The sequence below is a fragment of the Periophthalmus magnuspinnatus genome, chromosome 9 (assembly GCF_009829125.3).
Source record: "Periophthalmus magnuspinnatus isolate fPerMag1 chromosome 9, fPerMag1.2.pri, whole genome shotgun sequence".
Classification (NCBI taxonomy): domain Eukaryota; kingdom Metazoa; phylum Chordata; class Actinopteri; order Gobiiformes; family Gobiidae; genus Periophthalmus; species Periophthalmus magnuspinnatus.
In genome coordinates this window covers 19547578-19563206 of record NC_047134.1, presented here as the reverse complement: position 1 = coordinate 19563206, position 15629 = coordinate 19547578, and the positions used below count along the sequence as shown (strand labels likewise).

General features: G+C 37.1%; 1 protein-coding gene across 1 annotated transcript; it reads left to right on the top strand.

Moving 5' to 3' along the window:
- The first annotated feature begins 4586 nt into the window (after window positions 1-4586).
- On the top strand, window positions 4587-14446 carry LOC117376469 (neuropeptide FF receptor 1-like). The gene is made up of 3 exons (XM_033972964.1): window positions 4587-4932; window positions 11087-11186; window positions 13438-14446. The coding sequence occupies exons 1-3, from the start codon at window positions 4587-4589 to the stop codon at window positions 14444-14446; spliced, it is 1455 nt and encodes a 484-aa protein (XP_033828855.1).
- Window positions 14447-15629: the final 1183 nt, after the last annotated feature.

Below are 15629 nucleotides of genomic sequence, written 5' to 3'. Positions count from 1 at the left end.
CTCCGCCCAGTGGGACATGCCTGGAACACCTCCCTAAGGAGGTGTTCATGAGGCATCCTGAACAGATGCCCGAGCCACCTCAACTGGTTCCTCTCGATGTGTAGGAACAGTACTCCAAGTTCCTCCCGTGGAGGCCGGGTCCCACAGAGAAAGGCCCGGACACCAGGTGCTTGCTGCCGAGCACCCACCCCAGGCCTGGCACCAGGGTAACACCAGTCCGGGTGACGTAACTGGCCTTGTTCTAGTGCTCATCAGGGGGCTTCTGAACCGCTCTTAGTCTGACCCATCTCCCAAGACCTGTTTGCCATGGGTGACCCTACCAGGGGTACAAAGCCCCCGACAACATAGCTCCCAGGACCATTCAGATGCTCAGGGAGGGGACATCCAGTCCTACTGAAACTAATCTGAAACTTGCTGTGCTCGATGTCAGATCTATGTAACAAGTCATTTAGCTTCCTCAGAGAAAAGACTTTAAAGCAGCTCTGCTTGTAACAAGTCTTTCAATGGTCTAGTACCAAAGTACATCTCTCACATGTTAGTGCCATATGAACCATCTCACACTCTGAGGACTTCAGGGACCAGCCTCCTGCTGGTGCCCAGAGTCAGGATTAAACATGAGGAATCAGTGTTTCAGTTTTATGCAGCTAAAACCTGGAACAATCTTCCTGAAGATGTGAGACAGGCCTCTACTTTGACAATGTTTAAATCCAGGCTCAAAACAGTTCTGTTTAGATTTGCATATGACTGAAAGGATTTTATTCTGCACTCTTTTGTTTTAATGTAAATTTAATGATGATTATTTATGATGATTATTATGATTTGTGTGATTTTAATGTCTTTCTTATTCTGTAAAGCACTTTGAATTACTTTGTGTACAAATTGTGCTATACAAATACAACTTGCCTTGCCTCGTGTCAAAGTAGATGTGAAATTAGATAAAACAAGTATGGATGAGATTTTTTTATTATACTTTGTGTTATTATTGGACTGAGCTAAATTGAAAGATAATAGAAAATCAGAGTGGACGTGGCGTGAGCGAAACTGGCTTTGAATTGATGTTTAATGAAGCCTGAAGAGATAATTACAGGATTATGCAAGTCTGAAGCTGAACTCAAAGAACAGAAAAACTTGCTATAAATCTTTCTACACAATCAAAGCCCCAATAGGAAACTTTTTGGCCCAGAAATAAAAAAAATGTTTTTCTCATTTTGTTTGTGTTCATAGCAGTGAAAAACAAAGAAACATGTTTATCCTTACTCTGAGTGGGATTGCATCTACACAAACCTGACTCTTATTTGGCTTCTCACTTTAAATAGACAAAAGTGAATTATGATAAACAATAAAAAAAAGACTTTCTATGCTTTTAAAGTCTTGTATCATTTCCATTTAAATCCTGAACTAGCAGTGTGTGTTTAGTCTTTTTTGAACTTCACCCCCAAAGCAATAGAGGCAGATCCAACAACCATCAACTCTCCCTAAAAGTATAGAAATATGTCATAATAATGCCTATTGCGTGTCATCTAACCTTAAAATAAAACTCTTTTCAAAGCAATTTCTTATTGTGAAATGTTTCGCTCTAATATATATATATATATATATATATATATATATATATATATATATATATATATATATATATATATATATATATATATATATATATATATATATTATATTATATATATATATTTTGTTTTTTTTTTGTTTTGTTTGTTTGTTTGTTTGTTTTGTTTTTTGTTTGTTTGTTTTTTGCTGGTGGATTTAGGGATTTTTACAATATTATGATGTGACTTCATCATTTTATCCATATTAGAAATTACAGTGTTACTCTACTCAAATAAGATGCTTAAACTTGAAACCTGAACACAAAAATACAAAACTAAAAACAAGTGTAAAATACCACTTGAACACGATGAATTGTATTATGAACTTGTCAAAAAAAAGTTCATCTGTTGCCATGGTCATGGTTTTATATATAGCACTTTTGCACCTTCTAAGCGCTCAAAGCGCTTTAAATCAAGGAACCACTCCATTCACACACACATTCATACACCAGTGCACACAGACACTGGGCGCTAGTTGGTTTAAGTGTGTTGCCCAATGGCAACATTCATCTGTGGGTGCTGGAATTGCACTGCTAACCTGTGGGTCAGTGGACCTGACTTAAAAACCCTAACACATTTTAGTTAAATTTAATTAAGTCTATAGAAATAAGAACATGTTGTGGAGTGGTATGTGGCTCATTAAGTAACAGGAAAGGTCGTTCATTTCTGGCTCTCGCAACCGCATGCTACCGTTATGTCCTTGGGCAAGGCACACAGAATGTTGGTGAGTGTGTAGATGTAATTGGTTCCATTATATAAGCAGGTTCAGCAAATGAGTGCAATCAAACAAATGGGCCAAAAATGAGTACCGGTATATTCTATAAGTATGACTGTAATAGCTGTCTGTGTGCCAAGTGTCAGTTAGCCCTTGTCTATGGCCATATGTGACGGAGCACTTACCATTCGTGCCCATTTCACTGTGATTGTGTAACACCTGAGGAAAAAACAATATGTGACATTCAGTGCAATGTTTACTCATTAATGGTCAGGTATTAAAAGTGTTTTAACCTTTGCCAATCTTCCAGGCACTACTGTGTAATTATGCTGTGCTTGTCTTATCGTGTGAGATGGCCCATTGGCTGTGTGTGGTATATGCATCTGTGGTGTCTTTGATTGTGGTGCCAGGGGAGTCTTTATAGGTCAGTCTTCTCCACAGGTGTGAGTGAGTTTAAGGTAAAGCCTGGCCCGGGGCTGAGCTGTAATTCGATGCTATATTTTGTGAGTTGAGCCCTGGGCACTCGCTCTCCACCTGTGCTGGGATTCTCTGACATTATCTCCTGAGCTAATTATAAATGTGATGGCAGCGGGCCAGACAGGCTGCACTGCAGGACATGTCTGCTTATGTCACTGAGGCTGTAAGGAGCACACAAACACACCAGAGTCTACCATAGCTTTGGCAGCCTCTGTTTGTGGGAATGCATAATAATAACCTACACAAAGATAAAAGTGTCTGAAACAAGTCATCTTGTTAGTTGCCGCTACAGCATTACAGTACATTGTGTACATTGTGCGTGTGTGTGTGTGTGTGTGTGTGGGGGGGGTGTGTGTGTGTGTGTGTGTGTGTGTGTATATATATATCTAGTATATATCTAGTGACCACTAAACATGGTGCATGGTATTTTTTATATATATATATATATATATATATATATATATATATATATATATATATATATATATATATATATATATATATATATATATATATATATATATATATATATATATATATATATATATATATATATATATATATATATATATATATATATACATATATATATACATATAAAATACCATGCACCATGTTTAGTGGTCACTAGATGCTTAAGGAAGCACAAAAAATCAGCAGTTTGAACTTAAAATGAGTTAGTCAGCTGAAATGCCAGCTTAACATGCCACTACTTACCTAAAACATGACTGACATATTTGTGAACAAAGGGTAAATGGACCTTTAGGCATTAATGAAAAGTAGTCAAATGAATAAAAGAGGTGCTCATTGGGGAAAATACCATCAATGTAAAAATAAAAAAGACAAGGCACTCTCCGCATTTTCAAATGTCTTTATTAATTATAGTCTCAATGGACCTGAGCCAACATGTTTCAGCCTATGGCCTTCATCAGGGGGACAAACATAATCATTTTAAAATGATAGCGAGTGCCTTGGTTTTTTGTATTATTATTATTCTTTTGTAACAAAATATTATATTATATCTTTTGAATGGTTAAAAGTCCTCAAATGTCACCAACAACAGGAAGCTGAAACCCATGAATAGGAAAAAATAAAGAAGATTTGTTCTGAACTTCTAAAAATCTTCCTTTCTTCCTTTACTAAGTGATTGATAGCATCAGCATTAAACTCTAGCTCCAAGAAAATTGTGATATTCAGTTTTTGGTATATTGTTCACCCTTAGATGAAACCTATACATTGGTTTGACATTTATATAGTACAGTACACTTGGCAGAATTGTAGAGTTACTACCTCTCAAAAATAGGTCATGTATGTATGAATACAAATACTCCATGTGTCCCCTGAGTGTGTCTTTAAAGCCCACACAGAGATTACTGCAGGAGTAATAGCAACTGAAATCACATTTTAAATGCTAGCTATTATCCAATAGCACCTCTGCAATTATGTCGATGTATAATATCTGTAAACAGCATAATAGTGTGTCGCAAATCATAATTAGGTTCTATTGTGTATGTACTTCTAACCTCTACACATATTATAGAGTGTATACCACTTCTTTATTACTTAAACAGTAAATTTTCAGTCTTTTCTCAAATGTGGCTGTGTTTAAAATGGACACAATGAACTGAATCTTCATAGAACCAAATTCACTGAATCACAATTGAAATATGTAAAAAAAAAAAATCTATGAAACATTTTCACTATAGTTGTTCATCTCCACTGACAGTCAAGAACAAGAACATAATAATAAATATGTGTCTTTTCTTCCTACAGTTGAGTGTCTGTGGACCATGGAAATATTGGACAAAATGGGGAATGAGGAAGCATTGGAGTTTGATGGTTCAGCCTCCTCTGCAGCACTGGCCAACTCCAGCATGGATTCTGTCATCAACATCACCAATATTACCTTCTTTCCCTATTACCAGCACACCATGTACGTGGCAGCCACCTACATCCTGGCCTATTTCTTCATCTTTATGCTGTGCATGGTGGGAAACCTCCTGGTGTGTCTAATTGTGCTGGAGAACCGCAGGATGAGGACAGTAACCAACCTGTTTATTTTGAACCTGGCCATCTCAGACCTGCTGGTGGGCATCTTCTGTGTGCCCACTACTCTGGTGGACAACCTCATCACAGGTAACACACATAAGCATAGTGAATACAGTGACATGACTTTTGTTTTCTGCTGGGAGCTAAACAGTTACCATGGCGACACTATACACACATGAGAAAACATAGCCAAATATACACGGTCTGACAACTTTAAACTTTCTTTTCTTCATCGAGATATTAATTGTTTTGCCCAGAATGTGCTAAACTATTGAAGACCAGGACAATAACACACCTGTAATTACATAAAGGCAAGACAGACAGTGTTAATAACATACCGTACTCTGGAACATTTCAGGCAAAACAATTACATCTTCATGAGACAAGCAGGTGGCACGGCCTCCTCCAGAAAACATATGTGGTCATGTGGTCCTCAGGTGCTCGAGCTACCTGATGAGAAATCTGGGTTCTGACTTGTTGGCATCATGTGCACTCATGTGCATTTATCTTGAAAACTGTGGATTCTTATGTCAATAATAATACGATCACTGAGTCCACTCTTTAACAGCGTTAAAGAGTGGAAGAATGGAATTTATTTTGATAAAGATCCCAATGACCACACCTTTAAGTCCCATGTAGATGTTTGCTTTTCAATAAAACAGGTGACTGTGACTCACAGAAAGACGAGATGACAAATGTCAGCTTTGTAAATTATTGTAATCTACTCACCAGCTGCTGCTCCCACATCTCTTGAAAGATAGTGAAGTAAAGAGTACGGCCTTGAAGATGTTTCAGGTGACAGCTGAATTTACTGGCAATTATTTAACTATTTTAGGTATGTTTACTGCACATTTGACCCACCCTTCAAACCTATCAGAGCATCCAGAATACGTCTGAAATTTATATGAAAATGCAATGCATATTATGTTGCAACAAAGTGAAACAAGAAGCAGTGAAGAGAGGCCAAAAAGGAGAATTAAATTAATTCTTCTTGGAATAGGGGAGTTGCTGGAATAAATAGTAAGTTCCTATTATGGCTATTATCTTTTCCCCATTCACCTGGTAAGTAGGAATGGGATAAAAATTTTCATGATTATAGTATATATCTAGGGTTTTACAATTATGTCAGGATTGTCAGGTGGAGTACAGTGGCCAATATGGTAAATGTGACAAGTGGAAAACATATTTTCTTTGTGTAGGCCAATTTAAAAAATATGTTGATTGCTTCATGAAACAAACTGAATCACTGTTTACCTTGCTTCAAATTGCAAACAACACCTGTACTTAGTTCTGTGAATGTGATTTGATGAATGTGTCAGGCGGGCTGCTGATAGTGTGAAGGTGCTGTGTGACATTGCTATAGGTAATGACATTCATTGAAATACTGAAATGCATCTAATCTATTATTAGTTAGTAGAGTTTCACAAAAGAGAAAATCTTATACTAACAGAGATTATATTGACAGAGATTATAAAATGATAAAGTGATTAAAAAAAACTGTTTTTTCCCACACTATCCACACTTTATCACTTTTTAAACTCATTCCTAGGATGCTAATTATTCACTGAAATAATTTCACAAGCACGTTTGAACTTTCAGCGGCAAGAGCAGAGTGTCACTGTTAGAAACAACAAGCATGCTAACAATGCACTAGTGTTACTTCATGGTTCACAGCGATAAACATGCTTTATAATTAGATGGAGACAGCAGACTCATTTTTGCCCAAAGTGTTGCTTTTGCCACTTATTTGTACTGGGGCAAATTTTACTTTATTTCCTCAAAATGAATAAATGGATAAATACAGCCTCTTAAACAATTTATTTAGCTTTTACTAAAAACCACCACACTCCGCAGGATATTTATTCTGCTACACTCCTCGTGTGTGATGTACACACATAGTCATATGGTAACCACAGAACATCTGCAGTGCTAAAGTAACAGCCAATAAAACAGAGACAGGGGCAGATCGATTGACGGACACAGAGGCGCAAGATACAAACACAGGAAATAAATAATTAGGTGACTTAATTACTCACCTCTCGTGAAGTTGTAAAGTTAAACTGCAGCATTCTCATGCATATTATCTGTTGTCCTCCGTAAATAATGACACCCAGTCCACAAAACAGCACTATGAATCCAGTTTGAAGTGTTCTTTAAAAAGTAAAAAGGTGACAGTAGAACACAACATGTGTCTGTTTACATACATCCACACATCACAGATCAGGGTGAAGCCACTGCTACTGTAAGCATGACTCTTACTTCCTGTATAGTTTATCATTAGCCTTCTGTGCATTAAAAGCATTTATAAACTAGAAGATAGAATGATCTAATCTTTTGAACATTTTGGAGTGAGTCATGTGCGTAATTTTACTGTAGACAAGAAACAGCTGACTCAAAACTTTTAGCTTGTGGTGGCTGTCTCTCCGGTGCCATATCCCGCTGCAGTTGTGCTTGGGGGATCGTAAGATTTAAAACTCATATGATTCTCCTCCTGTTTGTGGCATGCGCTTTAGTCGCACTTTTAAAAAGACTTTATAAGGAACAGTGTGATTGATATAACCGGTATCCGCACTTCAAACTCCGCCCCTGCAGCCAGGTGTTTGAAATCAGAAACACCTGGCTGTAAGCAGGGCAGTCTTCTGTGATGTCACCAACTACTGGAAATTGCAGGGGCCAGTGAAGGTAGCACAAACTTAGATTTAAACAATGACTAGGAACAGTACCTAATGCTATTAAAACACCATGTACACAGTTTAGTAGCAAAAAAACCCAAAACAAAACAAAAAAGTTCCCAAGGCTACATTCACAACAATATCTCTCAGACGAGTAAGTGATGAGATTGCGTATAAAGGCATATACACAAAATTATACAGGGAATCTTTTCCATCTTGCCTCTTGCACTAGATGTGAGAACCTAAAAACCTGAAAATGTAAAGGTCTGGATCAGGCTCTGATTGCATGGATTATTAAAAGCACAATGGCATACAGATGAAGAGGCAATCTGAAAAGGGTTTCATCATCCTGGTATTATTCCAGAGGGGGTGGTTCTACAATATGTGGTTTACATGTGAACTGTGATGACGATTGTTTCTCTATTCATCATTTTGCCTTACTTAGTGTTGCCACGATACTAAAATTTCAACCTCAATTTTGAGAATAAGGAATAGACTCAATGCTCAATACTGATTTCGATACCACAATGATAATAAACACATTATTTAGACAATAGAATGTTAGTTTCAGCATTAAATGGTAGTACTTTATTTTATATTACCATCTGCTATGTTAGTCGATGTGGTCTTATACTTGTTCTGATACAGCTTAAGCTCAATCAAAACCTATTCAGGAATTTCTGTCCCATGAATGTAACCTTTTTAATATTAATACATACAAACGAGTATCTAATTTTGGTACTAGTTGTAGTATTAGCGTCTGATTTTCAGTACTATTGATAACAATGGTGAGATATTGGAGGAGAAAGCAGGAAGAACTGAGATGTAAAAAGATGACAAAAGCTTTCAGAAGAATTAAAAGTAGATGGCCCATGTTGGTGCTGTTTTATTTTCTAAACCTGCAGGTATGTTCATCCCGTGTTGATGGCGTGTTGGTGCCATATTGCCGATTTTCAGGCACAGTTTGAAAAAAAGCGTTCCTTGAATTAAAAGTCAAAAAACTCTCTGTACACAGTCTTTCTGTGTAAATATTTGTATTTCAAGTGTGGCCTATATATGTACAAACTGTATTTTCTTTTAAAATGTAGCTGCCGTGGCCTACATTCAGGTACGCTCAATAGTACAAAAATTTACGGTACACACTTAAACACTTAAATTATCTCATTGAGTAAATAATTATCATTCTTCTATTTCATTCAACCCTAGACACAATGAAAGACAGAACAGAACTCTGACTGGCTCATAGTGAATGGGAAAGATTGTGACTTGTAAAGAGAGATTGTTTGGGAATAGAGCTCCTGCACGTGACTAAATCTGACAGGGATATTGACAGTGGTGAATTAGCAGTAATGAACAGAACCGAGTCTGCTTTCAGAGGTTTTTTTTTTTTTTTTTTGTCATTAAATAAAATCATAGACATTGATTTATCTTAAAAATAATCAGATTAAACATTAGTGACCCTGACCCAGGTGTTATTTTGAAGAGATTTAGTAGATTTCACCTTAATTCTACAATATTTGGACACCTGGTTTACTTTTCACTTTTTATGTTATGCAAAAAGGGTCCCTGGAGATGTATGAGAAAACTATATTTTATTACACATCCCTGTACCTATAACGCTTACTGATGTTTATATAGTGAAAGTAATGAAATAGTGAAAACACATTGTGATCTAATAAATGTGCAGATGCTGGAGCCTATTAAACAGCCAAGTCAATGCAATAAACACACAAAAAATATTGATTTAACTTCGATTTGTGATTTTATTCTCTACAACCAACATTTCTAAACAATCAAATAATGTTAAGTAAATTAACAGTCTTTAGCAAAAAGCATTTGGGATTGTTTCTTTTCAAACTACTCTCTCTCTGCCTAATTCATAGACTACAATGTTAATCAGCAATACATAAAAAAAAAAAAACAAAAAAAAAAAAAACAAAAAACAAATAAAGAAACAAAAACAAACAAACAAAAAAAGTTTGGAGGTGTTTGCTGGACCTTTATAGGTCTATTGGCTCTATAGCTCTACAGTAAAAAATTTCATTTAAATTACAGCCTGATGATTGCCTTTGAAATAAGTCAAATGAATAATAAATAGTAAAAAGCTGTGTTGTTGGAATCATGTTATTTTTGCCTGAAGTCCACAGCACCCTTTAATAGCTTTTTGGAGAAATAAATGAAGAACATATTAAAATGACCTTTTATACCTCACCTAAAGGTATATACTATTAAAATTATAATTGGAAAAAGCTGAAGCTAATCTGTTTAAAATGGATAGATTTGGGAAAGAGGCAAACAAAGAAAATGAAAACTATGTCTCTTAAAAATATATTTTTCCAAAATTGTTCAGGCCAAAGATAACCCATTACCACAAGAAGCAAAATCTACCGGCTATAAATATACTACACCAAGCTTTAACAGAAATCTCTCTTTAAATCAGTGGTTCTTAACCTTGTTGGAGGCACTGAACCCCACCGGTTCCATATGCACATTCACCGAACCCTTCTTTATTGAAAAATAAATTTATTTTTTTTTTCAAATTCAAGACACATGTATGTTTTACTGGTGCACAAAATGAATTGTGCATTAACATCACTGTGTTCAAAGAATAAAACCAATACAATGCATGAACTCACAACAAATTACATACATACCTTTTAACAAAGACATGACCTTTTTTAATACTACCACACTGAAATTATTTTAATTTTGTATTGTATTATGTATTCCAATAATGAACTTACTGTATTTACGCTTTTTATTATTTGTAACATTTTAACACACACCCATCATCTAATTTCCATTAGGCTACAATAATGAATATTTACTGCAAATCAGTGACTTCTGCTGTTGCCTTTGATAGACCAGGTCAGAAATGCATGGCTTCACCTTGGCCACTCTCATGTCATTTTCACAGCAAAGTCTGTTCCTTTTCTTCATTTTTATGTCGTTGTATGTTTTTATGCCGTTCGAAGTAACAGTATTCAATGACCAATACACACTGAGAGGAATCTGTATCTGCACACCCAGCTGCTCTATTACTGCAGATTGACATTAGCTAATGCTAATGATTACACATAATACACATTTGACCCACAATTAAGTCAATAGCAGAATAAACCACACTTACCGATCAGGAACAGCATCCAGTCCATCAAATCATAAGGTCCTCTGCTCCTCAGTTCATCATGAGATATATATATATATATATATATATATATATATATATATATATATATATATATATATATATATATATATATATATATATATATATATATATATATATATATATATATATATATATATATATATATATATATATATATATATATATATATATATATATATATATATATATAATTATAGGCATGTCTGACTCTTCAAACGGACTACAAGGAAATGTCCATTCTCACTATAGCATAATTACATCAGGCAGACCAAATAGACAGGGTAAACAGTTTCATAAGCTGCATTTGTGGATGCTTTTTTGCTTTGTTTCTAGATGTTTGTTTTTTTTCCCCCAAAGTTCAGTGCTCTCCATTTGACACACGTGTTGTGTTTTTCAGGCTGGCCCTTCTCCAGCTCCGTGTGTAAAATGAGCGGGTTTGTGCAGGGTGTCTCTGTGTCCGCCTCGGTCTTCACACTGGTGGCCATTGCTATTGAGAGGTGAGTGCCTTGTGTCAGAGAAATCTCATGGGCTCATTATATTGTTCAGTCACATGATAAAGCCAGCGAGTTAAAATGATCACCCAGGGACAAGATAAATTGTTCTTGAATCGATTGGAGTAGATTGTGTTTATGCCAATATACAAACCAACCGATAAATGTAACAAATGCACTCACGCACGTAAAAAATAGGTACATTTTCACCCTTCGCCCTGTAGCAACCGATAACATAATAAATGGAATAATCCCATAATGTAATATCCATCCATTTTCTTCCGCTTATCCTGGGCCGGCTCATGAGGGCAGCAGACTAAGCAAGGACTCCCAGACCTCCCTCACCCCAGACACATCCTCCAGCTCCTCCAGCTCCTCTGTCTCTGTCACCGGTTCTGTTCATTGTTTTTATGGACAGAATTTCGAGGCTCAGTCAGGGCATCTGATCCAGATGGTCCCTGGAAACGTCCCTGGGGAAGTGTTCCATGCATGTCCCATTGACCCAGGCCATGCTGGAAGGACTATGTTTCTCAGCTGGCCTGAGAACGCCTTGGGGTCCCTTGGAGGAGCAAAATGTAATAACAGGCCAATAATGCAATAATAACACCTTGCCAATAATGTATTTAGTCAGAGTCTCTCAAAGGTTTCACGCCAAGTACTAGCAAAGAAAAGCTTTGGCTTTCTAAGTGTTGCCAGATCAAAACCAGGTTTATAAAAGGACCAGGTCTAATCTAGGGCTAAACCAGGTCTAAAAGTTGGCTACATCATTTCTTCTGTAATTCTAAACAAGAAATTATCCAAAGGAGGACAAAATTGGATACAATGAACTCTAAATTAGGCAAACTGAAGAACTGTCTAAGTGCCACCTAAAGGAGCTTGCATATCACAGTTTGAGAAATGTAATAAGTTAATTCTGAGCATTTTGTAGATGTAATAATAAAGGATTACACAAACATGTGTGAATCAAACAAAACACAACACCACTCAACTTTTTGATGTGGTAACAACCTTATAACATGGCTTAAAGCTCACAATAGTTCATTTTGTGTAGTGTAGGATTTTTAAGGCAAACCCTTCAGGATCGGTAAGAGACTACACTGTAGCACCTTGTGAGCAATCTCCAAATCTTGGGCTAGGCTTGGTCAGGACTACCTGAGGGATTAGTCAAATGCTCATTTGAGTGGATGGGGGAAATCCATAAAGTGTATAAAAACGTGGACAGAGGGAGTGCGGCGTCAACCATAGCGTCCGACTCAAGCCAAATTAAGCCAATCAAAGATAGCAGTTATGGTGGCTAATTTGGAGCCGAGTTCCATATCTGGAACTCTTGAGTGTGAGAATCATACCAACCAAAGAGCCAATCAAGAGCAAGGTTGGTGAAGGTACATGCCACTTCTCGTCCACACAGTTGGTTTGGTAGGGGACAGGCTCCTAGCAACAGTGCTGCCAATCAGCCTGTTGCTAATGCTAGCGGGAGCTAGCTGTTTTAGGTAACCTCAGAGAATGAAGGCGCCTGATTGGTATGTTATCAGTGTTCATATATTGACTTACGGTAAAACAGTGTAATAAAAACCAAGCGGGTTAAAAGAAACATTTTGAGACCAAAACAATGAGGCTCACAGCAGCAGTTATAAAGAGAGGGGCAACAATTTTGCAATAGACCCATGCTCACTTTCTATTTGGAAAGTGGTGGATATTGGGTTGGCTAGCTAGCATTGACCATTTATATGTATATGTATATTTGTCATAGTTTATAGGCTATTATTCCTTGTTTAATGTTGCACCATAATACCCAAGGAAGTTCCTAGTTTGTAAATTCTGTTCAGTGACAGGGACAATATTCTGACATTTACATTTATAAGGTAATCATTTTCAAGTATAATTGCATTTTCCCTCTTCAAAAATCTCCCTAAGGTACATACTATAAGTGCTTTCTCCTCTTCCATTCTCAAGAAGAGGATTCAGAAAGCATTATGTTGAGTCATAGAAACAATGAATAGGCCTACGGCATCACTGCATCACTCAGAAATGTATTTGCAACTCTGTTTATCTTTATAGTGAATTATTTGGTTTTGCTAGAAAACTGTTGCTAATAAAACATTTGTTTTATACCTATAAGCTTTTTGAGTATCCATCTGTTTCTTGGTTAAAAAAAATAATGGAAAATAAATAGTATAGTTCATAGTTCATAGATCCATTGTAAATTAGTTCACTTTCAACTACTGTTAAACATTATTATTTTGTGTTTGCATTGCAGGTTTCGTTGCATAGTGTACCCTTTGCTGCCCAAACCCAGCATCGTGATCTCCAAAGTGGCCATAGTCCTGATATGGGTCCTCGCTGTGGCCATCATGAGTCCTACGGCGATGGCTCTGACTGTGGAGCGGGTCCCAAACCACTACATGATCCACAACAACGACTTCAACCACACCTTCCCCCTTTACTCCTGTTACGAGAACTTCACCAACCCCAAGATGAGGAAAGTCTACACCGCTGTTCTCTTCACACACATATACTTGCTACCTCTAACCTTCATCACACTAATGTACGGTAGCATTGGAGTGAAGTTGTACTCTTCTGTCGTGGCTAACCGTGAGCCACAGCTAGCTAACCGCACTGCCCAGGTCCGCTGCAGGCGAAATGGACAACATATGATCTCTCAGAAGAAAATTCGAGTAATCAAAATGCTAATAGTTGTGGCGCTGCTCTTTCTTCTGTCTTGGTTGCCGCTTTGGACTTTACTCATGATGGCTGATTATGCCGGATTAGACAGGGACCAATTAGATTTGCTAACCAGCTATATTTTCCCCTTTGCCCACTGGTTAGCTTTCTCCAACTCAAGTGTTAACCCCATTATTTACGGCTACTATAACGAAAACTTCAAAAGGGGTTTTCAAGCTATATGCAAGTCCAAATCGTTTTGTTGCTGGGTACAGTGTGGGGTTTGTGGGCTGTGGAAGAGAGTGGGATGTTGGGGCAGGAAGAAGAAGAACAACAAAAAAGCTAACGGAGGGAGCAGCAACTCGAAAGATGGAATGCACAATCACCTCGTTATGGGCATAAGGAACAGGGTGCACAATGACCATAAGCTAACAGACTTTGTGGAATCCAACAAGAGTGAGCAGGTGGAGTGCGTAGTGGTCCATTCAGACAAAAGCAGTTTGGAGGTGGGAGCTGAGAACAAACAATTCACAGTCAACAGTCAAGAAGCAACAGACAGAAGGAGCTCACCGGGGCTGTCCGTCTATCAGGCCTGGGACAACTAAGCACATACTCTGTCACGATGAGATTATTGGCACTGTTATATTGTAGCTGTCTAGAAACCATCTGCAGTTTTTTCATTCACACACGTGTGAGTAATACTTCATTTTGGGCTCTGGTCTTGTCAAGCTGAAATGGAGCTTCACAGTGACCACCCACCCCCTGGTTCTGGAAGTAAAAATCCCATTTATTTGTCCCATAGATGTTCTGGAAAAAAAATGTATGTTAAGTATTTGAAAGCTTGCTCAGGGCTAATCAGCTATGTGGAAACTAATCACCACAAGATCTATTATTTTCTGTAAATCTGTTTCTGAAACCGCTAAGTTATTAGGCTGATTAATCTCAGTCGTGCCTCTTGATTTGAATTTTTCGAAAAGTCTATGGGAAAAATGAATGGAACATTTATCTCTTTTCACCCCACTCATTTGGGTCATTCCAGCATTGAGAGTTTTCATTTTAATGTTGGCATAAAGGTCCAACTACATTTTAAGTAGAATTAGTTTAAAGTAAGCTAAAAGTATTTTTAAAAGCCAGAATAAGCATGTGGCAATTAAGTATGTGGTAAGAGGTTTTATAAGTGACCTTAAGTGGTTATTTCTATCAGTGTTACTGGAATGGATCTGGGTGGACAGGTGTTATCGACGCCAGTGATAATAAAATGACAAATGACAGTACTCCAAAATCTACAATAAATTAATTTGCTTTATTTATCATAACCCTTTACGTTAAAATAGGGACCAAACACTTTTATGGGATATAGAGTTTGCGAGTTGAAAAGTTATTTTGAGAGCTATTCTGTGACAAGACAATTCATTGCTTTAAAGTGGAAATGTAAATAATAATATAGAGAAAGAAAAGACCTCAGCAAGCAAGGTGCACATCAGAATGTGCCTATACATACAGAGCATTTAGCCTGTGTATAGACTAGTGTGGGTATTGTTATTTTAATGTCATATTATGATCTTAAATTATTTTGTTTTGTCTGCATTCAAGAGGGAAGTAATGTGAATATTTTTTATGTGCATTTATTTAAGTCACATTGTTGTAAAGTCAGGCAAATAGGACCAAATAATGCAGAACTCGGGAAAGGTTTACAGTGTTTATTTACAGTAGTGATAAAATAGTACAGTAAAGAGGGCAGATCTGGCGATGAGCGGGGTCGGGTTACGAGCCAGGATCCAGGGGCGG

Bases quoted from the DNA above. Each gene is read 5' to 3' on its own strand.
- LOC117376469 (XM_033972964.1), top strand. From the start codon at position 4,587: ATGGAAATATTGGACAAAATGGGGAATGAGGAAGCATTGGAGTTTGAT. The intron at 4,933-11,086 runs GTAACACACATA...TGTGTTTTTCAG, and splicing joins GGTGGACAACCTCATCACAG to GCTGGCCCTTCTCCAGCTCC. The intron at 11,187-13,437 runs GTGAGTGCCTTG...TTTGCATTGCAG, and splicing joins GTGGCCATTGCTATTGAGAG to GTTTCGTTGCATAGTGTACC.